Source organism: Nicotiana tabacum, chromosome 21 (genome assembly GCF_000715075.1).
Source record: "Nicotiana tabacum cultivar K326 chromosome 21, ASM71507v2, whole genome shotgun sequence".
Classification (NCBI taxonomy): Eukaryota; Viridiplantae; Streptophyta; class Magnoliopsida; order Solanales; family Solanaceae; genus Nicotiana; species Nicotiana tabacum.
The window spans coordinates 94,803,748-94,830,654 of record NC_134100.1 but is presented as its reverse complement, the minus strand read 5'-3'; the positions used below and the strand labels follow the sequence as shown (position 1 = coordinate 94,830,654).

Sequence of the window (26,907 nt, the reverse complement as noted above, 5' to 3'; positions counted from 1 at the left end):
CTACCAATAGTATAGTCAAGCTTGAGTGCCTCCCTTTTTTGATGATCTTGTGACTTCTCTTAAACTATAGCTTCAAGTTACTATTGATGCAGGAACAAACCACTATAAATAGGTATCTCTTCGCGTAAGAATGAATATATGATAAATTCAAATACATTAACCCGGCAAGAGTTGACCATGCAGGGGAAGTAACTAATGAGCAGGGTACCTTGGCTTATGCCAGGTTGAAAATATCTCCAAGTGAAGCTATTCATCTGATTCCTAAATTTTAACTAGGCATTATACATGTATTACACAGAGAGCAGACCTCTAGTCACAAAACTTACAAAATTTCTTATTGCAATTCGCTCCCCACCATATAAACATAGCATTAGTTCATGATTAGATCCCTATCCTAATTTCATACATGTACTGACTACTATGTAACATTAACATTAACTCTAGCAATAGAACATCACATTCTTCACCTTCTCTTTCAATGCTGGTAGAGGACGGACGCTGACACAACCATTCGTTGTACGTGTGCTACGCTTTGAACCATTGCCATACGAGTCAGGTTCTACGTAGCAACGTGCCCTGTAGGCTGCCAAATGAGCATAATACGCCGGAGGAACTGCATCCAGAACAAAACTTATGTAAGTTATGCGAACGAGCTTATTATCAATTTCAGCACAAGGATTAAGCTCACACAACTACAACAAGCCTATGGAATCTAAGCTCTCTAATTCTCTTAGGAGAGAGTATTAGAAATTTACCTACTGAAACAGATCGAGTGCATCGAGCATATCTGCAATTAATCAAACAGTCACTAAGGAACTTCCCAAAAATAAATATCAAAAGCAACTTTCGAAAAGGATAAATGTTGAGAATTAAGATTCCTTACGTATAGCAAAGGTTGTTAGTCAAAGACTGCATTTCATCTGCAGTAAAATTGTTTTCATCCCAGAGAACATGATAGTGCGCGGGACGACTAGTTCCCTGCAAAATCCAACATTGTTAACTCTTGTGGAGCTTTCTTCCAAATAAAGAGTTGTATCCCTAACGAGCTAGCGTATGGTATTTGACTTGGTACGAAATATGAAAAGGGCAGCCCGGTGCACTAAGCTCCCGCTATGTGCGGGGTTCGGGAAAGGGCCGGACCACAAAGGTCTATTGTACGCAGCCTTACCCTGCATTTCTGCAAGAGATTGTTTCCACGGTCAAACCCGTGACCTTCTGGTCACATGGCATCAACTTTAGCGGTTGGTACGAAATATGAGCACATCAAAAATCGAATATTAGAAGGGGAGCCTAGGATCAACGGTAAAGTTGTCTCTGTGTGACTTATAAGTCACGGGTTCGAGCGGTGGAATCAACCCACTGATGCTTGCATCAGGATAGGCTGCCTACATCACACCCCCTTAAGGTGCGGCCCTTCCTCGGCCCCTGCATGAACGCTGGATGCTTCATGCACCGGGCTTCCCTTTTTTAGAAATCGAATATTAACAGACTACATACTAAGCAAATGAGGTACTTTAGAAATCCAAAATTAAACTGAAGCAAATGATTAGCAGTTCACCTGAATTCCAGCATGACTGCACAAGTAAAAATCAAATTCAGTGGGATGACAAATTTTAGTATCAACCACAGTACCTGCATTTGGTGATTTTAAGTCAAACAACTGGAAAAAATAACACATAACTAAGTCAAAAAGGAAAATTGGCCAGCATATTAACTAACAAAGTTCGCAAACCTCACTTAGGCTATCGAGCATCTAATTACCAGTCGGAGAATTTCTCCCATTTCGTAATGTGAACTTTTTCAATAAGTTTAAGCACAATAGTTAGTGTAAGAAGAGTAGAGTTATACCAGGTAGGATGTTTCCACTTCTGTCAGTATGATTTCTATCATTGTGATTGTTTGGCAAAAGTCGTGTGTGGTGACGTTTTTGGACAACTATGAACGTTACTGGAGGTTGATAACCTGGTTCAAGAGATGCACAAGCCTGTGTATTGCAAAGAATGAGTGAACTATACAAGCACAGAACTGAAAATTATATAAGAATAACGCCAAAACTTGCATACCTTACGAATTGCATCGAGTTCATAAAGTAGGACCTGATAAAATTGCCCGTCACTGACACCATCCCTACATAAAATTGAAAGATAATGTAATTCACAGCAATATCCACTTGTTCGTATTGAATGAACTGATCGAGAAAATTATCACATGATTGTACCTGTAGAATATAATTCTCAGTGGTTTTTGTCCTGTGGCTTTCTTGAATGCCAACAAAAGTTCTCTGGAAAATGGTAAAAATAAACATGTCAGTGCATTTTAGTTAACTGAATGTTCACATTTCGCAAGATTTAAGTGACGATATTAAGCATTATATGCACCTAATCATCCCCCCGGACATTGTTCCCCGTTGAGGATCTTGCCAGGTCCGGTAAAGATCCTGAATGAGTTCTTGTCTATGAGGCTGAGCACATACCAAACCTGCATATTTAGTAACTTCCGGCCAATCTTGTGATGCTACCACCTGTATCAAGAAAATTACATATCCAAATTTATACACCAGAAAAGATTCTAGCTTTTATATATATAACAAAATATAAATTTTGATGCTCACAGCTGCAATTGATGGACTACAATCCTCTCCTGATTCCGGATGAGTCACGTCCGCACCAAATATAATCGTTGGGATATCACTGACGAGAGGAATTTTCCATCTCAAAGCATCTAAAAGTACAGTATTTCTTCCTCCCATCTATCACACAACATAAGAAATGGATTATAATCATCTCAGCACATAAAATTGCTAGCGGTAGCTGGTCATTTACTACATACCTTCACATTGATTTTCAGAGATACATTTGAAAGGTATTGCTTGCTAATTTTCAATACATGCTTTGTAAGACAACACTGAGAAATCAGCCCCAGATCTGTCTCACAAATTTTCTTCAAAGTACCTAAACATTGATGATCAACGTGTTAACAACAACAACCACAAGAAGCCTGTACGCAGACCTTACCCCTAACTTGAAGGTAGAGAGGCTGTTTCCGATAAACCTCTCGGCTCATGATCAATGTGTTAACGATACTCATAAATCTATAGACGACATATATTCCAGATCTATCAAGCGGAAGAATTTTTTCCAACATATGCTCACGACCGTAATCACCATTATAGAAGATTTAACAAAGCTTGGCACTTACCATACAAAGAACCATTGTTGTCAGGAAGAATGACAATTAGCAACTCCAACTCTTTTCCTCCAAGTTTGTTTGCAGCAGCATTATATACATAATTTAGTGCCTTCTTTGCTTGATCTGGTCTAGCACTATAAATCGGTACCACTGGCTCACAATTAAATTCCTGATATCAAATGTCAATATTCGATATATTTAGTATAATGCGAACTTGTTTCCACAATAAATGAGTTAAAGCCGCTAAAAGATGTTCAAATCGGAAACATTTACCATTCCAGAAACTTGGCACATCTGGGCAAGCTGATGACAAAATCCACGGGCCGCATTTTCTTGGACGTTACATGAGAAGTTGATGCAAGCCCAGTGATTTACAGTACTTCCATTAATAACTTTCTGTATGATAAAGGAAATGTTCAGATTTAATCATTCTTCGAATACTAAATACGACAACCAAAGGATCCTAAGTATCGATATTTCACCAGGACTTTATTACCTTATTTACCATGTTCCACTGACCTAGCTGTGGATGACATTCCTTTTCCTTCCCTGAATCATTGTACTTCAACTAACAAAGACAAGAAAAACAAATGTATAATCTCTTAGTGATTATAAAACCAACAACAACAACCCAGTATAATCACACTAGTGGGGTCTGGGGAGGGTAGTGCGTACGCAGACCTTACCCCTACACTGAGGGGTAGAGAGGTTGTTTCCGATATACCCTCGGCTCAAAAAGAAGAAAGACAATAGCTCAGTAACATTACCCACGGGGCTGGGAGAACTCGCGCTTCCACTGTTGCAAGCTTATCGTCAATACTTATGCCAAACTCCTTTGCAATTGGATCTTGCTTGTATCCGTTCTGGTGAATGGTCTGGACATATAGCGGACACCTTTCAGTTCATTATATTAACACAAAAACCAATCCTTTAGAAAGAAAGAGCTTACAAGAAGTAATTTCCGAGGAGAAAATGATCGTCATCTTATCAAATTTATAGACGATTTGTGATAATATCAAATAAAACAATTACCTACTAACCTTGTGTCTATTACAAGAAAGCCAAATGCATTCCAAAAATTGGATTAAAAATGTATATATCTACATATTATGTTTTTACGGAAATAAATTGACAAACCTGCAAAATGTCCATTTCTTGTTCTCGTGGTCTTTGGCATGACGATTTTAACAGTGAAGTTATTTGCTTCTCATCCAATCTTTTGGTGTATCTCTGTCCCTCGAGTATCTTACAAGCCTATTAATAGCAATCGTTATTTGGAAAACTTTTCACTTGAGATTAAAGTGAGTTGAATCTTGAAGTTTTTCCGCATGTTTACCTCCATCGGTAAGTAATTTACTTTCTTTGGGCTTCCCACGAGGAGACAAGGTAAATGAGGATACTGAATGGTAAATCCGTACACCTCTTGGAAATACTCAATGACTGATTTCATGTTCTTTTCCTCATCAACTGGAAAACTGTAATGAACATAAGAAAGTAAAGTGTTAAGATCCAGAAAAAGTGCAAAAAATAAAAATAAAAGTGAAAGGTATATGAAAGTAGAAGTACATAAGCTCTCTTGTTGGCTGTGATGTCAAACCAGAAATTCGGTATTTCCTTCGAATATTTCCCCTATGTGTAACTTCAACTTTGACACCTCTGAGAGCCTTCTTAACCTGTTTGAGGCACAAACGATCAATCAGCTTTTATCTAAAGACACTACAAAAAAAACAGGAATTAATGACAAACAAATTCTGTAGGTAAACAAAAAAATATGTCGCTAGTCCTATTTAGCGACATATTATCAAGAAATTTTGTTAGCTACGAGCGATTTAGCGACGAAGTTCATAGCTAATTCCAGTTTTTTTTTGTAGTGAGAAAGCGTTTCTAGACTAAACATATGCTGCCTTATGGTTGATGTTTTCAAGAAAGTTAAAGGACAATTAATTTGATTCATTTGTGTAATATCTGTACCTTTACTCGATCTGCATCGGACAGTGGCCTCGAACTCACATCTTTTCCCAAAACTTGAGCAACAAATTCAATAACTGGGAGTGGTTCAATGAAAGCTGTTGTTGACATATCTGTTCAATAAATACAAGACATTAAATTGTAATCAAACGCACATACCATCATATCAAGTTGGCGAAATTCAATTTTTACAGAATAATACGATTGTCCTACCAATATTAAGTGACAATCCCATTTGAGTAGGTTTTATGCTCTGGTAGAACCCCCTCCAAGACTGTAAGCCATTGCCTAGTGTCTGTGGCTTCTTAATATTAGGAGAATAGAAAAATCTCCCAACTGATATGTACCTAAACAAACACGAGAAGAACTAAGTAACAGCAGATAACTTGATTTAATTGCAGTAATATTAGAGAACAAACACTGAAATGCACCTTTGAGAAGCAAGCTCCCTGAGTACAATATCAATAATTTTAAGTGCTTGTGGAGGACTGTCAACTTGCTTCCCGGAAAGAAGTTCGTGTAACTGATGCAAGTTCGCCTGTGAGACGAACTTGATCGTGACAGTAAATATCCGCTCCCTGGAAATATTATCAAGAATATCAATCACTCACTACTCCATTGTAAGTAGTTAATTAAACATAAAGTGAAAAAAGGGTTAAACAAGAAAAAATGGTACTTTGTGATTCCTATCCATTCATCATCATCAGCAAGAGCGATAGTGAATTCTTTCGAGTTAAAGGGGAGCAACCCTGCTGTATAAAGTGTTCGTCTTCCATCGAAAACAGGAATTCTTTTACCCAAGTTGGAATCTTTATGAAGTTTTACCAAATCAGCCATAATAGCCTTGTTCAATCTTGTACATTTAACTTCTGGAGTAATTTTTACCTGCATTCAAAATCATCAAAGGAGTAGAATTTTAAACCATTGCCAAAACATTACCAATAAATTTAGGCGCCAAGAAGTAACGTCTTACGCTATACTGGCTTAAGTTCCTTTCTGATAATTCAGCAATGAAATGGTTGGCTTTTACCATACACTTAGTACCGAGTTGGCCATATCCCGGCCTACAAGGAAACACGAGACTTCTTTCGGATGACGAAGCAGAACAAGGGGTACTAGTCTGAGAATCATTTATATCCTGCATTTTTTCGACTAATATCCCTTTTCCTTTCCTCCTGCCCCTTCTCCTCCCCACATTATTATTTCTCTTGACTTCTTCAATTCTATGATCTCCACTAATTTGGGATTGCGCGTTCTGATTCAACGACTCTTTTAATGGAGTTCTTGAAATCATATGCTTTTGCTCAGCGTCTTTCATTTGCCACTGAGGCATTTTTTGTGATATTCAACTATGGCCCTTCACATGACAAATATAATGAACATCAGCTAGTTTCACAAATATAACAATTCAGAAAGCTAAAAGAGGATAGGGATAAAGGGAAAATTTTGCATAATAAGACAATGAATAGATAATTAAAGTACTGCTGCTAGAAAGTTAACTGGCATGACATTTTTCACGTGTAAATCCAAGAATCTGAAGGGATTAAAAGAAGCAAAAAGAATAGTAATAAAGAATCAAATCTTCACAGTATTTTGTCTTCAATACAGTTTTTTTCGCTGAAAAGATTCAAAGCCAAAGTAACAGACCCATGCAACCATGCAAATACCAACGGGCCAAGTAAAACAAAAGGATTCCTTAATTAAAAAGACACCCCCATAAAAAAGCAAAAAAATAAAATAAAAATTGAAGCTACTGGAATTCACCTCAGAAAGATAAATAATAAATAGTACCAAAAGTACACCTGATATATGTAGACGACATCAAAAAGTACAAGAATACACACATGTATGGATCACTTTATTAGTCTCTATTCTCATGCATAAGGGGATAAAGCTATTCAACATATGCAACCACATAGACCTTTACACATACATACATACATACATACATACATATATATATATATATATATATATATATATATATATATATATATATATGGCAAGGCAGCCCGGTGCACAAGGCATCACGCAGGGGGTCCGGGGAGGGGCCGCTTCCCAAGGAGTGAGATGTAGTCGGCCTATCCAAATGCAAGCATTAGTGACTGCTTCCAAGACTCGAATTCATGAACTATAGGTCACACAAAGACAACTTTATGGTTGCTCAATATTTATATAGAGGATTTAAATTACATATACTCTTACAGTATTTGTAGCAAGTTATTACCCCATTTTCAAGTTACTATATCAGATTTGTTATAAAGTAAGTATTATTATACTGTTGGTATAAACAAAATTTACACAATTTAATCACTTATTAGTAAATTTGACATAAATCTCTTGATGAGACTTAATTGGTAATCTGATAAAAATGATAAATAACTTGCTATCCAAGCCATTAATAGTACTGTAAAAATTATTGTTTACACTATTAATGTACATAACTTAAATCTTAAAAAATTACCTATTGTTATAGATCAACTTATCTTGTAGTCTTAGAAACTGAAACACTTTCCATGTACAAAGCTTAAACACATATACACACACATACTACCTCTGTCCCATTTTAAGAATTCGGAATACAAGGGTCAAAACATTTAAATTTCAGTGTTAATTCGAGTAACCAATTATTCAAGTTTTCTAGAATAAGATATACATATTTTAAAACTACGTAAAAGGTACTATAACTCAATATACCATCATTCAAAATATTTAAAAAGTTTGAGAAATTGTAATCAAAGTAGAAATTTATCTGACTCCCCAAATATCAATAGTGTCACATAAATTGGGCGGTTAGCGCATAAATTAATTAAGCATTAGAATTTCTTCTCTGACAAAATTTGTCTGTCAACTTAATGCTAACAAACTTCTTCAATGAAATGTCATAATCAATGTGACAGAAAATATATGGTCCCCTATATATCACCCTATTTTAGTTTTTAAGTTTTAACCTGTTTCATCCCATTGAGGTCCGTGACCAAATTTTAAAGACCGCTAGATTTCCCCCTCCCAATTTTCTGCCTGATACCTTTGCAAAAAGTAGCCAAAAAAAAAAAAAATAATAATAATAATAAAATAAAAACCTTCCCACAATTAACAGTGGGATCTGAGAAAAATTTTATCAAAATTTGAGCAGTAACTTTTATGAAATTTTGTTTAGCTATTTATACTTAAACATTGTTCCAAGAAAGATCACAATTCTTTGCACTTTTTTGAGGTGGCCATGCTACAAATAACACTACACTGAATAATGTGAGTGCTTTAGCCGCTACTATAGCTTAGCTTATATATGAGAGCTATAAATGGAAAGAGAGTTTTAACTTATTTATACAATCAGGTTACTAATTGGTAAAAACGATAACTAACTTGCTACAATATGTTAAATTATACTAATACTAATAGTATAAAAGATATTTACCCTATAAGTGCATATAAGAAAAGTCCACGAGAAAAAATTAAAACTTGTTGCATTCTTATCAATGATTTAACCAATGTAAAAGAATTTTATGCTATCAAGTTATCTAAAAGATAATCACAAATAACAGTTCATAATAAGTGAAATTCACGCATAGTATTTAAGTGAAGAAAGATAGAGGGGCGAGCCATTTATCCACCTAGTATATAACCACGCACCACTTGGTAGGAGATTCTCAGTTATCAAAAAAAATGCATTAGTAAATTTGGAAAATAAGGCATTTAACATGCTACAACAAAATTATAGTACTTTGATAATGTAATTGTTTTAGTGTATATATTAGCAGAGGCGGACCCAGGGTTTGAAGGTTGCGGGTATATTTTTGCATTCAACCAACATCTACTTTATATATCGGGTGCCACTACTAATATTTTACTATTTTTAACTACATGCATACACAAAATTTTTGCTGAACTCTCCAGGTGTCGGTAACCTCTCTAATTACTACATAGACCCGCCTCTGTATATTAGTGCTTATAAGTTACATCCATAGGTGTATATAAAATACAATAGTGTATTTAGCTCAAATAATCAGAATCAAATGAATTACTAGTGGATCATAATTTTTGTCTATAATTTACAATGTAGCCCAAAAGCTCCAGCCTGTGACTGTGAGCTAAGACAACAGTACAAGAATGCATTTAATGCTAAATGCTGCTGCTAATAAAATAAATCCCTGGGCACCAAGGATTTTTCAACAGTTTGGCAGAAACCAGAAGATAATTACTTAGAACACTAGGAGTGAATACTGTTCAACTATTTTTTTTTTCTCTCTGGGTGACCCGCAGTCTTGTCATAACTGATAAAGTTGCTGCCATGTAACCAGGAGGTCACGGGTTCGAGCAGTGGAAACAGCCTCTTGCAGAAATGAAGGGTAACGTTGCGTACAATAAAACCTTATGGTTCGACCCTTCCCCTGACCCCGCGCATAGCGGGAGTTTAGTACACCAGGCTGCCCTTTAGGTGTTTGGAACTTGAACCCTGCTTGAAAAATTATACTGGGTTTGTTGGTGGTGGTATTTGGAACCTGACATGGGGCCTAATAAATTCGGATTCGTGCCGAGAAATCTTACTTTGGGTAAAACTACCTTTCAAAGACGATTCTATACTTGAAACTCAAAACCTCTAATTAAAAATAATAAAATTATTGCTCCACCCCAACATTTGGTGATGAATAGTGTTCCAGTTATTAAATTCAAATTGGAGGATCCAAACCAAGATAGAGATGTATCAAAGCTGGTTGGCAGAATGGTTTCACCATAACGGTCCAAGTAGTTGGCTCAGGGCCCAATTTCTGACTAATTGATTTATTCCCAATGTTTGTAATAAATAAAAACAGTAGCAACTTTGCTTGGTCCTTTTACTCCTTTACTTCTTACAGATATTTACTTATCCATTTATCTGTTTCTCAAAAAACATTTTAAAAAAATCTAAGAATAAAAGAAAAACACCCTAAATTGCGTCTTTCTTTTTGCCTCTACTTTTTTAACAAGTTCCGGTTAATTTATACGTACCTCAACTTCCTCATAGAGTATTTATTAGAGGTCGTTTGGTATGATAGATAAACAAAAAGAATAATGGGATAAAAATTTAGTATCGCCTTATCCCTTGTTTGGTTACTAATTTTGAGATAAGTTATACCGGAATAACTTATACTTGCCAGAGAGTGAAAGTAATCCCAAGATAAGTTATCACAGAACAAAGCAGTAAAATTGACAATTTTAGGATTAAATACAATATTTCAAACAGTTAATAAGAAATAATATCAGGATAACTAATTCCAGCATAACTTGTTTTCAAACCAAACAACCCCTTACATTTTACCAACATAACTCATGTTAGAACTTAGAATAGAAGAGGGGATCACTTAATATTTATGCTTCTACTAAAATTTAAATCCTACTCTAATAATGTTTGCACATTTTGCTTTTTCCTCTATTTATTGGGCTTGCAAACCTCCAAAGCTTGCTTTGTTTGTCTTATTGTTTGGAGTTTTTTTCCTACTTAATTTTCTTTTTGGGGATTGGTGAAATATATAATTTTTCCAAATAAAAACAAAAGAAAAAAAAGAAGAAGATAGGGGTTTTAGTATTCCAACCAAACAGTCCAAAATGTCTGTATAAAACAAGACAACAGTGTCTTGTGGAGTGTAGGCAGCACTTGAAACAATGAATATCCCCATTGACCAATAAAGGAGTTGCTTTCTGATAACGACGATTCACTGCAAAGCCAAAGTTTATTCTTTCTATCCCCTTTGCATATATTCACTTTGTACGCACTCAATATTTACATCATATTAATATACATAATATATACGACTTTTTAATAAATATATTCTTATCTTGATTTATCCTTAATCATGATAAATTTACGTATTTTTAACGCAAATATCAAGTGCGAGTAAATTTTTTCCTACTAACCAAACCCACCAAATCCCCCTAAGGTCCTATGGTGCTTTGATGCAGTTGAACTTTGAGAGCTGTGACCAAAAACTATATTGAATTTCCAGTTCTCAGTCTTAAATATGTTGCTTATATATTTGTGTACTTTGATGAGAGAAACTAGACTTGAAAAATGTGGCTATATATACAAAGGGTTGTTGTGAAGAAATTATTCACCACTTGTAATAGGTGAAGGTACTATAGGTCAACACTCAATCTTTAATTCTCCCCACCAAAAAAAAACAGAAGTGAATCCTCTAAAGAAGAAGCCCAGTTAGAATCACTAGAGTTGCCTTAATTGCGAGACGCATTAGTTTCAAACCACTAAGTTAGATGTTCGAGTCATGCAAATATCACGAGATCTTAGGTTTAAATTTTCACAGAATAAAAAGTATTAGGTAATGTTTTTTATCTATCCAGCCTTAATGGACAAAGCTATCTAGTAAGTGTGTTGACAAGAAGTAACAGATATCCCGCAAAAAATAGTTAAGGTAGCACAAATCGAGCCGGATATTACGGTTATAAAAACAAATGAAAATAAAAAGAGTTTGAGGGAGACCAAGTGAACCACTATAATCCCTTGGATGAACGGAAAAAAAAAGGAAAAACTTATTGATAATTCTTAAGCCAAAATATTTTATGATCTAAATATAAGAGTGAACTATACATTACAGTCACTAATAAGTAGCCATAGGCTCACCATTTACAAAAAACATATTAACATAACTTGGATCTGATGCATAAATTCAACAAAAACAATTAGCTTTTATTTGGTGACAAGAAAAAAAAAATCAACTAACGGACTTTGCTTAACTTATTAAAATGTCAATATAGACTTCAAACATATGATCGGTTAATTAAAGGTCAATTTTGGTTCTAGGCCAAGATTCGCTAATAGTAGTTCCTATGTCGATTCTCATTCAAAATTTATTTAAAGTACTCTAAAATTACAAATGGGATGGAAAGATAGACCAGTTCAGATAATTTCGAAAGTAGACTATTGGCAACAAATATAATTTTTTTTTTGGATTTTTAAAATACAAGAAAATGCAAATAGGATGAAGCTCGGCCACCTTTTAAAAAAAGTTTAATATTTTCCAATATTTTACTATTAGGCTGTGACTTTGGTCATGGCTATAACCCATAAATGCACGCTTAAAATATTTGGTCACACGACCAAAAAATCAAGACTCATACACAAAGGTCACATTTATTAACTTTCTTTAACTACTCATCACGTGTGATGAAAAAAAAAAAGAAAACAATAATGGTGGTGTGTAGGTGTGGTCTATAGGGTTAAGACTCACACCCACCAAAATACAACAACTCTAATAGTATAATTTAGAAGTGGAATTTGTGAAGATTAGAGAGTACTTTTTTATTTTTAATTAAAGATCTCGAATTTGATTACTATAAAGTTATTTTTTGGTAGGAAATTTTTTATCTCAAACTAAAGTGAGACTTTTCAACCCGATATATGAAGGACCCGTTGGTCATAGATTTTACAAAAATAAATTTGAGTTTTATTTGGCAAACACGGCCATAAATTTTCTTATATTTTGGCAAAATTCCAAATCCCAAAACCAACTCAATAGCTAGTTTTGGGCCAAAATATCACTATTACATTTTTTAAAATTGCTCCAAACTTTTGTATTTTATAAAAGAGCTCATCATTTATTATTTTGTAACAATGTTGATTCGTCTTCTCGGTCACCTGATAGTGTATCATATAGTTCATTATAAAAATAATAATTTTGTATCAAATCTATTTATGTTACGGACTATGGTTTGCGATAATATAATGAATGTTATTGATAATGGTACTGTTGGGTATTTGTGATAGTTTTAGAACTTGTGGGTATAAGTCATGTTTCATATTTTTTCAAAATAAATTTGGAAAATATATTTTAAAAATTAATGTCCAAATACATTTTCATATTCAAACCAAACTTCACCCAAATCAAATTTTTCAAAAAAAAATTGAAAATCTATGGCTAAACACTAGCGAAATAGTCCGAATCCAAAATAAATATGGGACACATTATAACAAGAACAATAAATTTAGTATAATTTCATAAGTGAAATCCGGAAAGATAATTTGTATCGAGACTCATATCTCGTGAAAATAAAGAAACCATTTTCGATAGAATTTTAGCTCAAAGCCGGACACGTTGAAATCCAACAAAAAATAACAAAAGAAAGAGAAAATAAAAGTTGAACAAAAAGGGAGGGAGAGAGAGAGAGTAAAGAATATACTGTAAATTCTCTTCTTCTGTTCATTCCCAAGGATTTAAGATATGGTTGAGAATTAAAGGCCAAAAGAGACAAACAGAAACAGCAATGATGAGAATGTACAGAGACACTCTATTTTAGACTCATTTACTCCTCTCTCTCTCTCTCTCCCTTCTATAAAAGTCTGCATATAGCCGACCCTATTCCCTTAAAATCCAACAGAAAATAAATGCACGTACGTACCACGAAATAATAATAATAAAACTATAGTAATATAAAAGAGAAAGAGAAAAACAGAAACAAAACCTTGTGATTTACGTTATCCTTATAACTTTAGCCTGCTGCTTGAATATATGTCCTTGACTTTTTGTTTCCTCAGTAGCCCCTCTTAACTCTTTAACTGAATATTTAGCCTTCTCCTGCAAAAATAAAATAAAAATTAACCTGATTTTATTTCTTATACGGACTAGAGAATTGGTTCAAAATATATAAAATAACTTAACTTCTATACACTGATTTTATGAAAAAAATTAATCACCTAAATGTTAAATGACATATAGTCGTCCATAATAAATGATAGTGTGAAAAATCTTCACTATCTGTGCATATAGGTTGAACAAATCATCAGATTATAGTAGAGAAGATCATATGCAGATTTGACCTGAAGTGAAATTTATGAAATGGGTAAGAAACAAATCTTTGACTTTGAAGCAAAAGGAGCAGTTGGAGCAGTAAAATCAAGCAAAAGAAGTAGATAAGACAGGTAAAAAATAAATAATGTTAATTTGATCTTTGAATAGTTGAGAAGTGAATAGTTACCCAAAAAACTTCAAGATTTGGTTTCTAACAAACATAAGAAGAGAGCTGGAAATTTTCACTTAAAATGAGTAGAAGAAAGTGTAGAAGAAGCTTGAATAGAAGTGAAACCAAATAATCCAAGATTTGATTTTTTAGAAAAAGAGCAAGGCCAGGAAAAAGCAAACAAAAGCAGTTCAAAATTATCTTTTTAAGAAAACAGAGAAGAGCAAAACGAAACCTTTTTATAGAAACCACTTTGCTGGAAAATGCGAGTCTTGAAAATGTGTTTGGTCGACGAGAAAAGCAAAAGGAATGAAGGAGAGAGGAGTTTATAGAAACGAGTTTTGGGAATAAATAGAGTTTTGGGAAGTCAAATAATACTCTTTCTCATTTCTTATACACTCAAACATCTCTATAATATTCTCATTTGTCACAATATTAACTGTTAATATTATAAAAGATATATATTCTAACATAACACAAAAATCGATTTTCAGAAAAAATTAACTTTTATATAATAACTATTATATAAGAATACTGTTGTAAAAAATATATAAAAAAATCTAACTTTTATATAATAACTATTATATAAGAATAGTGTTGTAGACAGTATGTGAAAGTATCCAACTAAACACGAGTTTAACTAAAATCAGACTTCTGAAACATACCAAAAATAGTGAAATAATTGAGTTGTGCATAAATTGATCTGAATATCTTCGTTATTAAAAGAAGTTACCGAAAGTATCTATAAATTTTTTAAATTTCATACCGTGTGAAACTATAAATTAAACGGAGAAAATATTTTAATTTGGGCATTGGGAATATAATGTGTAAGATGTGTGATTAAGATTAAACAAATGGAAATGAACTCTGAATACAGAAAACAAAGTTGCACACTCGCTCACAACCTTTAAGGAAAAAAGAGAACTTTCATCGAAAGAAAAGAGAAGCTAAAGACTAAAAAAGAGCTTTAAGCATGCAGTTAACAAAATGTATTTTTTTTCATAGTTAGCAGGCTTTTGAATGTTTAATACAAAAAACAATGAAGATTAAAAATAGAAAAAGAATTAAATAAAGAAATGACTAAAGATAGGTAAAGATTCCATACTAGCTCTTTTGATTATTTGAATGTTTGTTTTCTGCAAAAGGGTCTGTTTGCTTTTTTTCTCTTTAACTTTGTTGCAGATCTGAGGACACAAATATAGAGATTGCAGAGTTGTTTATTCGCCGGAAATATAGTCGGAAAATGAATAAGAATTAAGATTCAAAAATGTGTAAAAAAGTGAGAGCAAAAGGCAAGAAGTAGGATTTTTTATAATTAAAGAAGTGGTGGTGGTGGCTATGAATTAAAACACTTTTAAAATTGAGTCTATAGAGGACTAAATTCAACTCCCAAATCAAGAAAACATGCGTGGCTGTAGTAATTGCAAAATAATGTCAATTTTATGCTTTTGACGATAATTAAAAAAAGAGAGCTTAACTTTACTTTTTTTCGATAATTCTGCTATTCAGTCCGGCTTGAATGTATTTCGACTAATTTTAGGAGATGCTAGTATATGATATCTAACAAATATAGATACCAAATAATTTTGTCTATTAAAACTTGAAAAGATGAAAAAAATTATCTAGTTTGTCATTACATCGCAAGAAAATGCTTATCAACATCAGTGGCGGAGCCACATGCACTCAAGGGGTGTCACCGACATCCCTTTATCACAAAATTATACTGTGTAGCTATGGTTTTTTAAAAAAATATGTATATATCATATGTATTGACACCCCTTAACTTCTTTGTAAGCTTATTTCTTTATAATTTGATCCCCTTAATGAAAATCATATCTCCACCATTGATCTAACACCTTTATACCAAGCACTTAACTGTTTATTATCAATTCAACACTTAAATCCAAATACGTAATTAGTTCTAGCACTTAAAAGTTTTTTTTCATCGCTTGATGCTTATCCTTCACTTTGAATAAGGTAAGCCAAACGGGCTCTTATACACCTCTATAACAAAATACATATTATTAGAGTTTAATTTCTATATACATTATAAAAAATAAATAAATAATGTTATCAGGCTACTTAATTTGCGTATTATAGTCCTTACATTATACCCATATAGTGATTTGCAGACCACTTATATATTATCAGGCTACTGGATTTACGGGAATCTACTAGCTTTAAGGCTAGATCCGCCTCCCTAATCCCACCACACTCATTATGTTACTAAATCATTTTATATTTCCGTGTTTTTCATTGTTTTCGACTTGTTTTTATCATTTAAAAGAAAAGTCATAAGGGAAATCTAAGAGAAAAAATAAAAAGGAAAAGGAAAGCAAATTACACGAATTTTATCCAACAACATAGAATGAAAGCTTACATTTGCCGCAGCTGTTTCCATAAAACCAATCGATACCTTAAAAGATGCATATCTTTGTTCTTTTCCTTTTAATGGTTTCAAAAGACGTGAAGGTTAAAACTTTCAACTACTCAATGATAGCAAAATCTAGTGAAAGTTGATGCATAATTTCTCCCTTCGATCCCCCTTCAGCTTCTTTTTCAGAAAAGAGACAAAATGGTTTGCTGGAATTGATCCCACCACACTTAGAAAGAAAATAAAGTAGTTTGAGTTTTGAGACGCTGAATTTAAACTTGATGAGTTCAATTTTTAAATTTCGTAACGTTGAATCTATAGAACGTTTGCAAGCATGAGTTCAGAATGTAATAATTGTTAAAATTATACTCCTTCCGTTTCAAACAAATTTACACTATTACTATTTGGGAAGTCTACAAGATTATTCTTTGACCACATTTTTCTTAAATATTTTATAAATATTTTGAATTATGAATTATTATGACTTATAATATTTTTTACGGAAAATGGTCAAATATACCCGTGTACTATCGAAAAATGATCGAATAGATCCTTTGTTATATTTTGGGTTCAAATATACCTCGTTATACAATTACTCAAGTTTACTCCTAATTTTAACGTAGGGACACGTGTCATCATCCTATTAGTTTATTTTTAACTATCCTTGACTTATTAAAATCCAACTCATAACCCGATATCCAATTAAAAGATCCATACTCATATATATATCCAATTAAAATGAAAGTTTTGCTCCCTTCTTCTTCGCACACTCCTCCCATTATTTTTCCTCCGGACAACTTCGCTTCTTCCTCTTTTTTTTTTCTTTTCTTTTTTTCCCCCTCGTCCTCTTTCATGTCTAAAGAATACTCGAAAATAGAAAACAGAGAAACATTAGTTTGATTTTGAATCTTTTTGGTTGTAGTAAACCGAAACCATCAAAATGACTAAAATATGTCCTTTTAACTGAACTTGCATGCTATAAAGTATAAACATATGAAAGAATTCAGCTTGCGATTCAGAGCAAAGAAGGAAATCAGTCAACGTCATTAACTAATTTTTGACTTTTAATGACTTTGCATTTATAATCCAACTGTCAATTACTTGCTGCTATGGTGGCACCTTAGTACTCCAATTTTTTTTGTGTTGAATATTTATGTCAATAAAGTAGAGTAATTTTTGGGTTTCGGGTATGGGTATTTTAATTGGATATCAGGTTATAGGTTGGATTTTAATTAATTAGGGGATAGTTTAAAATAGACTAATAAGATGATGACATACGTCTCTTTGTTAAAATAAGGGGTATATTTGTGTCAAAGTATAATGACAAGGGTATATTTAATATATTTGGACTCAAAGTATAACGAGGGATATATTTAGCTTTTTTTTTATAGTACAAAGATATATTTGACATTTTTATTATCCGTACTTTTTATGTAGTTTCGAAAATATAACTTAGAATCTATGTCCAAATTCATAGTCAAAGTTAAGTACTTTGACCCTCGTACTCCAAACTATGCTAATCTTATCGAAACGGAGGGAGTAATAATTTTAAAACTTTAATTTTTGAAGAACTAGATTTGATTGAATCTACAACAAATAAGCTATATTCATCACAGGTGATGGAGCGGACTGAACATTGGAGCGGTAAAATATGCAGATATACATGAACGGAGGTAGAAGCCCACCTATGGGTCAGGTTGAATCCACTAAATTTACTCGAATAATATATTTGTGTTAAGAAATTTATTACTCTTTCGGTCCATTTTAAGTGATGTTTTGGCCTTTTTATATCAAAAAGGAATTAACTTCTTTTTTTCAAAGTTGCCCTTGAAGTAAAGAGTCTAAGAGTAATTTGTTATATTTTTAATTTGCAAATTAAGGTTAATATGATCAATTCTATTGTTAATTAATGCTAAAAGATGAATTTGTTAATATGTGTGAAAAGAGCAAAAAAAATTATTTAAAGTGGATCAGATGAAGTATATATATAAGTCAACTATTAAAATTTGAAATCGTCGTTCTAAAATTCAGAACTAGTAAAGCTAAAATTATTGCTCCGCTGTCGCAAATATATACAACTCTTGTATGAGCATTATAGTGATTTGACCTAAGTGCTTTAAAGCTATATTGTCACCTACTCATCTTTGCCATATGAAAAGGACTTATTATTGCTACTGCAAAGTTCAAAGCACATATATAAAGGCAAGGTAATTTTATGACTTTTGAGTCTAATCAAACTATGTTGTATTAAATCTTGACATTCCTTTTGCCTCTCCTTAAGGTATATATATAATTATATATCATGAGAATTACATGTTCTGATCATTATATAGCAGATATTAGTAATCATTAGCTTTTTGAAATTAGTTCTTAAAGATAGTGGTAATTGATAGAGAAAGGACAGTTTTCATTATGAAAAAAAGGAGATCTTATGGATATTTTTTTTCTGACATCTCGTGGATTATGAGTTGTTTTGAACTTGGAAATTTTTATAGTTGAACTCACTACATTTTGTAAGTTATATGTTCAAAATTTATTGTTTTTTTTTAAATTTAGTAATCTTTTACTTATATATTTTAAATCTGTGTCGAAAATGCAAAATTCAATTGGACCTATTGATTGGATGTTACATATGCCTCTGGAGATTCGTATACATTTAGCGGAATAATTTCTAAAATTGATTTAAATTAAAGTTCATATGTTTGTTATGAAAAAATATGCGTAAGTGTTAATCTTGGTAACAATTTGAAATAGTTATGTCTACAGTACAAAAAATGAGACAAAAAGCTTAAAGTCCTTGTAAACTATTACCAAAATGTTGCAGAGTTATAGTTACAAATGAAGTAATTTTCTTCTCTCAACATAATTTAGTCACTTGATTATCATTATACGAAATAAATATGAATGCAAATAAATATCAGATATCGGATGGAAAATTTTTTAAAAAAAATACCGAGATAATTTAGATTCAATGTAGATTTTAACTTTTTTAAGATACAAATTAGTAATTTCAAGGAGTTAAGGACTTTAGTACTAATATTATTAGGTAAACCTCAAATATTTTTGGCAATAAACTTTATTATCTATGAAAAAAAAGCGAAAAATATCAGTATTTGTAATATAAACCTCAATAACCTTAAGGCTGGATAAATCTTTCCAAGTCAAGGTCACTTTCATATATTTCTTAGCCCCCTATCTTTTGTTTTGGTTTTGGTTTTCAAATTTTTTCTTCGAACTTTTAGCAGTTTACATTTGGAGATGGTCAATTAAAAATCTTTCCAACATACACACACACCCACTCGATCTGCTACTACTTATGTCCTTTGAATAAACTTAAATCAATTATGAATCTAACGATATAAAAATTCTCAGAAATTCTGATATAGGAGTAACTTGGTTTAGTATTTTGATTAGTTTGCAATTTGTAAGAGAAAAAGGTTGATTTTTGCAAGTCTAGTATCTAGGAAAAGACAAATTATTCGTCGGGATTATTATAAAAATGGTCGGTCGAATTCACTGTTTATTTTTTCTAATTAATATATATAAATTATGCACTAATTATATATGATTATACGTATACTATACATGAGTTATATATTTATACTATACATTCGCCGACTATTTTAGTTTAAACAGTTAAGATAGCGGCTTTTTAGGTTAATATCCTGTTTGACCAAACTTCTAAAATCAACTTATTTTGAGAAATATTTTTTCACGAAACTACTTTTGGTAAGAAATAGTTTGCGCATGACTAATTAATTTGAAAAGTATTTCTGAACAACAATTAGTATTTTGGTCAAGCTTTTAAAAAGTGTTTCTAAGTATATTTTTCTCAAAAATGTTGTTTTTAGAAAAGTGTTTTTGGGGAGAAAACTATTTTTTTTCTACTTCTCCAAAATTGCTTCTGCTTCTACTCAAAAATACTTTTTTTCTTCTAAAATATTGACCAAACACTTCGACTTGGAAAGGAAAAAAAATTACTTTTTTTCAATTTTTTATTTTTTGACAAAAAAGTGCTTTTGACTTTAGAGAAGTTTGGCCAAATACGCTATAATTTTGTACGAATCTTACAGAAATATCCCAAATAAGTCCTAACTTACCAACCTCTAGCCATTAATCATAGACTTATCAAAACTAGCCAAGCACATATAAAAATTAAAAACTCAAATAAATAAGGTTATTTCTCTCCAAGAATAACACGCAAAGATCCCTTCCACATTTACATTAGATGCAAGACGTAAATGAAATTTTCATGGATGAGGTAGCAAACAAGTTGATGAAATACTATATATATATATATATATATATATATATATTCAAGATTTCAAAAATCTAAGAAAAAAATAATTTTTTTCAATGTTTATGGTTGAAATTCATTGAAAACATATGGATGAGTCAATATATAAAATTTAAGGAAGATTGGAGGTGATTTGGACTGATTTGGTATCAAAATTCGTAACTAAAATCGAGTTTATTTTTTTTTTCTACGGCACATATATCAAACATGTGTCACGCATGTATCACACACACAAGTATATATGGATATACATGTGATACACATTTGATACACATATGATATATATGTGACACACAAATAATACACAGTGTGATACACATATCATTATTGTTTATGTTCATCTTCTACTTCGAATTTTCAATTTAAAACCACCTCAAAACTCCACCTATTCATCCAAAACTATGATTCAAACTCCTTAAGATGTACCAAATCTATTCTAATAACACCCATTCAGAAGAAAACAAAAAATTGACTTTTTTTTTTCTACAAATAGCTTGTCGGCTAATATTGAGAATATTTAGCTAATATTAGTAATATTTTTTCTGAATTGCCCAATTTTTATAATAAAATGGATATATTTGGTAGTTTCCCTAATTCTTTTTAGTCGCATAAAACGAGGTCCACTCTTTTGCTTCACGAGTTGGACCCTCAATATCTGTTTTGGACTTATTCTAATGGACAGCCCAATTAAACTATTTCAACCTCCCCGAATCCGATGGTCCGAAAAAAAAAGATGAAAACGAACCATTCTAGGCAAAAATTCCACCAACCTCATGCAAAATTGTTTGTTTCCCATTTTCATCATTTACTATCAATGTTTATTATACAAATTTAATTATACTTAAATTTAAAGTAATATGATTATGTAAATATAGTTTTACGCTACAAATATTGTGATTATGTTTTTCCGGAGCCAATGGTCTATCGAAAACTGCATATCTACTTTCACAATGTAGGGATAAGATCTGCGTATACATTATCATCACGAAATCTCATTTTTGGGATTACACTGAATTTGTTATTATTATATTTTTAAGCTACGGGAGGCATAGAACTTAAAGACAATTCTAAAATAGTTAAGAACCTGGTATGAGACAGAAGAACTAAAATCCGACATTCTTATATACTCGTGGAAAGTAATCCAGATGTTCTCATGTTTTTTCAGTTTTGGAATTGGTAGATGTAACTTTTTAGCTAGGGTTCAACCGAAATTCAGTATTTTGACACAGAACATGAATATTTCGAAACCATAATTTCAAAAGTCTAATAAATCCAATGTTAAAAATTTAAAAGTTAAACATCAATCTATCAAGTTTAAATTCTGAATCCGTTCATAACTGATTGTAAAATAAACTTAAACTTAAATATATTTAACATTTGATTCACCAACTTAATTAATCTTATGCAGAAACAAAGGTGAACTAATAGAGTTGGTAAAAACTTTCGTTTGCTTGCAGTTCTAAGAATTCTTTTTGTTTCAAGAAAGTAGGGAAATTGATGAAGAGTTTTCTCTTTCAATTTATTTATTTATTTTAGTTCCTAAGGAAGAAGAAGAATAGATCTAAATACTAGTCCATTTAATAGCTTCAACCAAAACAATTGGTAGATTTATAATATAATTTATGTATAATATATAATTAGTATAAAAAATATATTTATAATAATTAAAAAATAAACAGTAAAGGCCCCGAAGAATTTATGCTTTTTATAAGGTCAAATCCGTCAACTGAGCAAAAGCCTAAATGGCAAGGAAGACCCACAAAATGCCAAGAAAACCAAATAAATCTAATTTTCAAACTTTATCCAATTAGGATATATCAAAAGCATAGTACAACGGAATCTCAAAGAAAACAAACACTACCTTTTTTCATTATGCCTTTTTTACCCTTCCCTTCGTGTAGCATAAAATAGGAAGATGCAGCTTATTTTTCCCAGTTCTTTCAACGACAAGAACCTTCTAATAATTAATCTAAGCTAGTAATTCTTAATTAGATAAACACTAAACTAAATTTAATCACAGAAAATTGTTACGTAGAAATTTTTCTTAACTACTGCTCTCCGATTTTCCATCTTCAATACTTTCTGACCGGTCACCGCCATGACCGGTTCCTCGGGATTCGGGTTCCGGCGAGCTATGAGTATGTGAATTTGAGGGTGGCTTGTTGTACATTTGGCCGCCGTGATGGTACAACTGCTGATGCTGGAGGTGGTGGAGTGATGGTAAGTGTTGCGGTGCAGTAGTAGTGTAAAATTCTTGAGCCATTGTTCCATGTGGAGCTGCAATGTAGTGTGGTGAAGGTGCATGGCTAGTTGGATGTGCTCCATATAGGGTGGCTGCAGGTGGCGCACCGCCGTGTGCGGCGGCGGCTGCTGCATACTCTGGTGGGACCCATATGCCACCTAAAACCACCAAGTGAGGTGCTGATGTTGCTACTTGTGGGCTTGGACTTGGCCTTCTCGTGTGAAGTCTGTACTTCTGTATAAATGACACAAAAAATACAATTATTTTAGCTAGAAATTAAAGAAGTTTAAGTTTGCATGAAATAATGAAAACTAGTCACATATTTTATCTGATTGCATGTCAGTTAGTTTGATAGAGAATTAGTATGGTTTAGTAATAACCATGTATGTGTAGACATGTATCATAATTATTATAATTTAATATAAACACATGATATGGACAAATTTTTGTGCACTAGACTCTAAATGGACAAATTTTACTAGAAATGTCCTTAGTTGTAGCATTATGCAGCGATATATGGTACTACTCCCTTTATTTGTTTTAATTTATGTAGCATATTTTGATTGGACACGAAGTTAAAAGTTTTAAACTTTTGGAATGTTTTAATCTCCCTTGAGATTTTTATGACTATAAAAAAATGTCATTTAGTGTAATAATGAGAATTAAAATCAAATTATTTTCAGATATAAAAGATACCACCTCTTTTTATTAAAATAGACAAACACGAATTTTTTTTGTATCTTTTGTAGAAAAAAGAAGAAGAAAAAGATCACACTAATTGGTTTAAGTTTCTGTCCTAGTACTTTAATTTGTACTGCCTGTATGGAATATGCACAATTACCAGTGCAGCAGTGTGTTACCTACAACTTTTTTCAAGGTTAGGCTTTTCTTGGTTTAGGGGGTGGGGGTTGAGTGTGAGGTTACAATTGGTTAATATATACCTGCAGATGGCTTTTAACTTCATCATTGGTCAAACCATCAACCTTCATCAGTTCTCTAATTTGTTTTGGAGTGGCCACTGAAATCATTATATTCAAAAGATAGTTAGCCTGTTTTCTTGATTGTTCTCAAAGTAAGAAGACAACCAAATGATGATATAGATGATTTTGTTTTGCACTATAAGCTCATTTAAAGATAGCTATAAGTATTCGTTTATAAGAAGTAGGAATGTTAACTTAGAAAGGAAGACAGATTACTTGTTATAACATGTTAAGAGTACAACTAATAGTGAAAAAAATTATATACTATTTGTGTATATAAGTTAAATTCAACACAAATATATAAATTCGTCTTTCTTGGCCTTACAACGAAAAAAATATGAGCTTGCCAAAAAAAAAAAGAACAACCTACAAAGAAAAACAAAAGAATATGAAAAAAACCACGTTCCAAAAAAGCTTGTTTGACTCTTGAAATCCGAACGAGGCCGGATAAATTGGAAGGGAGGGGTAATATTTTTATACTGTCAGGTTATATTACTACCAATGACGTGTATTTCTTAAATCGTAAAAAACAACAGATTAAATTATACCGATAATATAAAATAAAAAGCTTGGTTTGCACAAATATATCTTACCTTGAGAACCACCTAACATCTGAAGAGCATTAACAAAACGCCTGTGTAAATCAGGTGACCAACATCTTCTTGCCTTTCTATGTTGTTGAGTACTTGTACTGTTGGTTACAGCTCCTGTACTTTGAGAATCTGGCTGCAGATTGATAGTAGAAGCTCCTTTTCCTTGCTCTAATATTGAATTATCTTTTCCTGAATAATTATTCACTGTTTCCAAATTCTTGTTATCTTCCACTATTCCAATACTTTGTTTAGTTGAAGCAAGAGCTAGAGTTGGGCTAGAAAAATTGTTGTCTAAGGCTAGTTTTGAAATACCCATATCAGTAGTTTCTTTAAAAGATGTTAGTGTGGATTTTTCTTTAATTTCTTCACTTCCTGGACTCCATAATTGTGCAGAAGTCATCCAATTTGCCTTATTATGATCAGTTGTGTTTGATATATTCTTTTCATCTCCTTCACCACTTGCATTATTATTCTTAAGTGGAATAAATTCTTCAAGTACTGGTTTTCGCCCTTGATTTTCTCTATAGGATTGAAGTTGTTGTCTTGAAGCTTCCATAGCTGTTAATTTCCAAAAATAAAGTGAACCAATATTAGAATTGGTGCAAGAAATAAGATCATTAAATATTAACCAATTTAGCATATGTAAACTTTTTGTGCTATTAATTGAAGGAGCCGATGGTTTGTCGAAAATAATATTTTTACCTTCACAAAGTAGGGATAAAGTCTGCATACACAGTATCCTTTTCAGATTCCATTTTGTGAAATTATACTGAATTTGTTGTTGTTATTATTGTTATTATTGTTGTGCTATTAATAGAAGAAATCAATAATTAACCAAGTACTTTTTGAATCCTACTATTCTTGATTTGATACATCACGCACATATAAAGTTGTAAACACAGAAAACCATTTGAATCTTATAAGCTATAAAATGAAGAATTTAACTTTTATACGCCTAACAAATTATCTAAAGATAACTACAAGCAACTATTCATGAAAGTAACAGATTAGTAACCTAAAAAATAAAGACATATAATTACATGCTGCAACATATTAAAATAAGACTAAGCATACATGAAAGACTCAAGCTAGTGAAGGAACATGATTATGAATATATTCATATTTACCTTATGTAATTTTAAACTGTACACTACTGTTATATATGTTATAGAGAGAAAAGCTTGTAAGCCTAGCTATGAAGGAAATATAAGCTTGATATTCTCATGAGGATGTGTAAAATAGAATGAAGAGATAAATTACCATTGGTTAAAAGTTGCATGCAAAGGGGAAGTTCACGTTTGAAAGCATCAATCTTAACCCTTTCTTCTTCAAGTCGAGCAACAAATTCTTCTAAATTTTGTGTTTGGTCAATTTTCTCTCCAAAGGATTTTAGAAGCATAGAATAGCTTTGATGGGGTTTGCATTCAAGGCTTAATTCTGAAGGTGAGGACATCATTTTGTCTAGATTTTCAAGATTCAAGATTCACAAACTATGACACCAAATTAAGAGAATTATAATTATATAATTCTCAAACTACAAATAGCTTAAAAAGAAGCTAGAAAAAGAGTGACCTATTCCTTTCTAGGTTTGAAACACAAGAGGTGGAATAGAGAGAAAGGGAAGAGTTGTTTGTTTATGAACACAATGAGGATCAAGATGTGAGGAGGATAGTGGTCTTTTTAGAGGGTTGAGTTCGAGGGAGAATAAAGTAAGATTCTGAAGTGAGAGGGGAAAAAAAACAAAGTAAAAAGGAAAAGCAAGGGAAGGATTAAAGAAAGCAAGAAAGAAAAGAGGGGATGGTAACTTCTTGCAAAGAGCAAAGGCAAAAAGCCATTTGGTAATAAAAGTGTAAAAGGGGTATGCTGTCGTGAGGTATATTTGGCTATGGAGTTTCACTTTTATACCTTTTAAAGTGTATGGAGTGCACGAAATATTTCGCGTTTATGCCGGGTTCGAGAAATGATCGCACCCTAAAAAAATATGATATATGCAGTTGACCCTGATTCCAACATCAGTGACTAATTTCATGGTTCGAACCTTTGACCCAGTGGCGGATCCAGAATTTTCATCAAGGGGTGTCAAAATATAAATAATTAGATATATCGAAAAGTCAAGGGGAATCCACGTATAGTAAATATACATAAAATAAAAAAAATTATCTAGCAAAATAGTGTAATTTTCCGGCGAAGGCGTATCGCTTGACACCCCTTGCTTCAATTATACCTATATAGCCCACATGGAAACAACTCGATTATTACACAATTATACCCTTAATTGTTTAAATTTTTTATTTTATCATATCAACGAAAAGATA

At 32.3% G+C, this 26,907-nt stretch overlaps 1 protein-coding gene and 1 pseudogene across 1 annotated transcript; both read right to left on the bottom strand.

Moving 5' to 3' along the window:
* Positions 1-255: 255 nt before the first annotated feature.
* LOC107820560 (protein argonaute PNH1-like) lies at positions 256-14,479 on the bottom strand (annotated as a pseudogene).
* Positions 14,480-22,542: 8,063 nt separating this feature from the next.
* Positions 22,543-26,412, bottom strand: LOC107773353 (myb family transcription factor EFM-like). The gene is made up of 4 exons (XM_075242375.1): positions 25,853-26,412; positions 24,593-25,150; positions 23,961-24,037; positions 22,543-23,253 (listed from the first exon to the last, which is right to left on the bottom strand). The coding sequence occupies exons 1-4, from the start codon at positions 26,046-26,048 to the stop codon at positions 22,822-22,824; spliced, it is 1,263 nt and encodes a 420-aa protein (XP_075098476.1). The 5' UTR covers positions 26,049-26,412; the 3' UTR covers positions 22,543-22,821.
* Positions 26,413-26,907: the final 495 nt, after the last annotated feature.

Coding starts and splice junctions, on each gene's coding strand:
- LOC107773353 (XM_075242375.1), bottom strand. CDS start 26,048: ATGATGTCCTCACCTTCAGAATTAAGCCTTGAATGCAAACCCCATCAA. Junction 25,151..25,852: donor CATGCAACTTTTAACCAATG/GTAATTTATCTC, acceptor GGAAATTAACAG/CTATGGAAGCTTCAAGACAA. Junction 24,038..24,592: donor GATGTTAGGTGGTTCTCAAG/GTAAGATATATT, acceptor TAATGATTTCAG/TGGCCACTCCAAAACAAATT.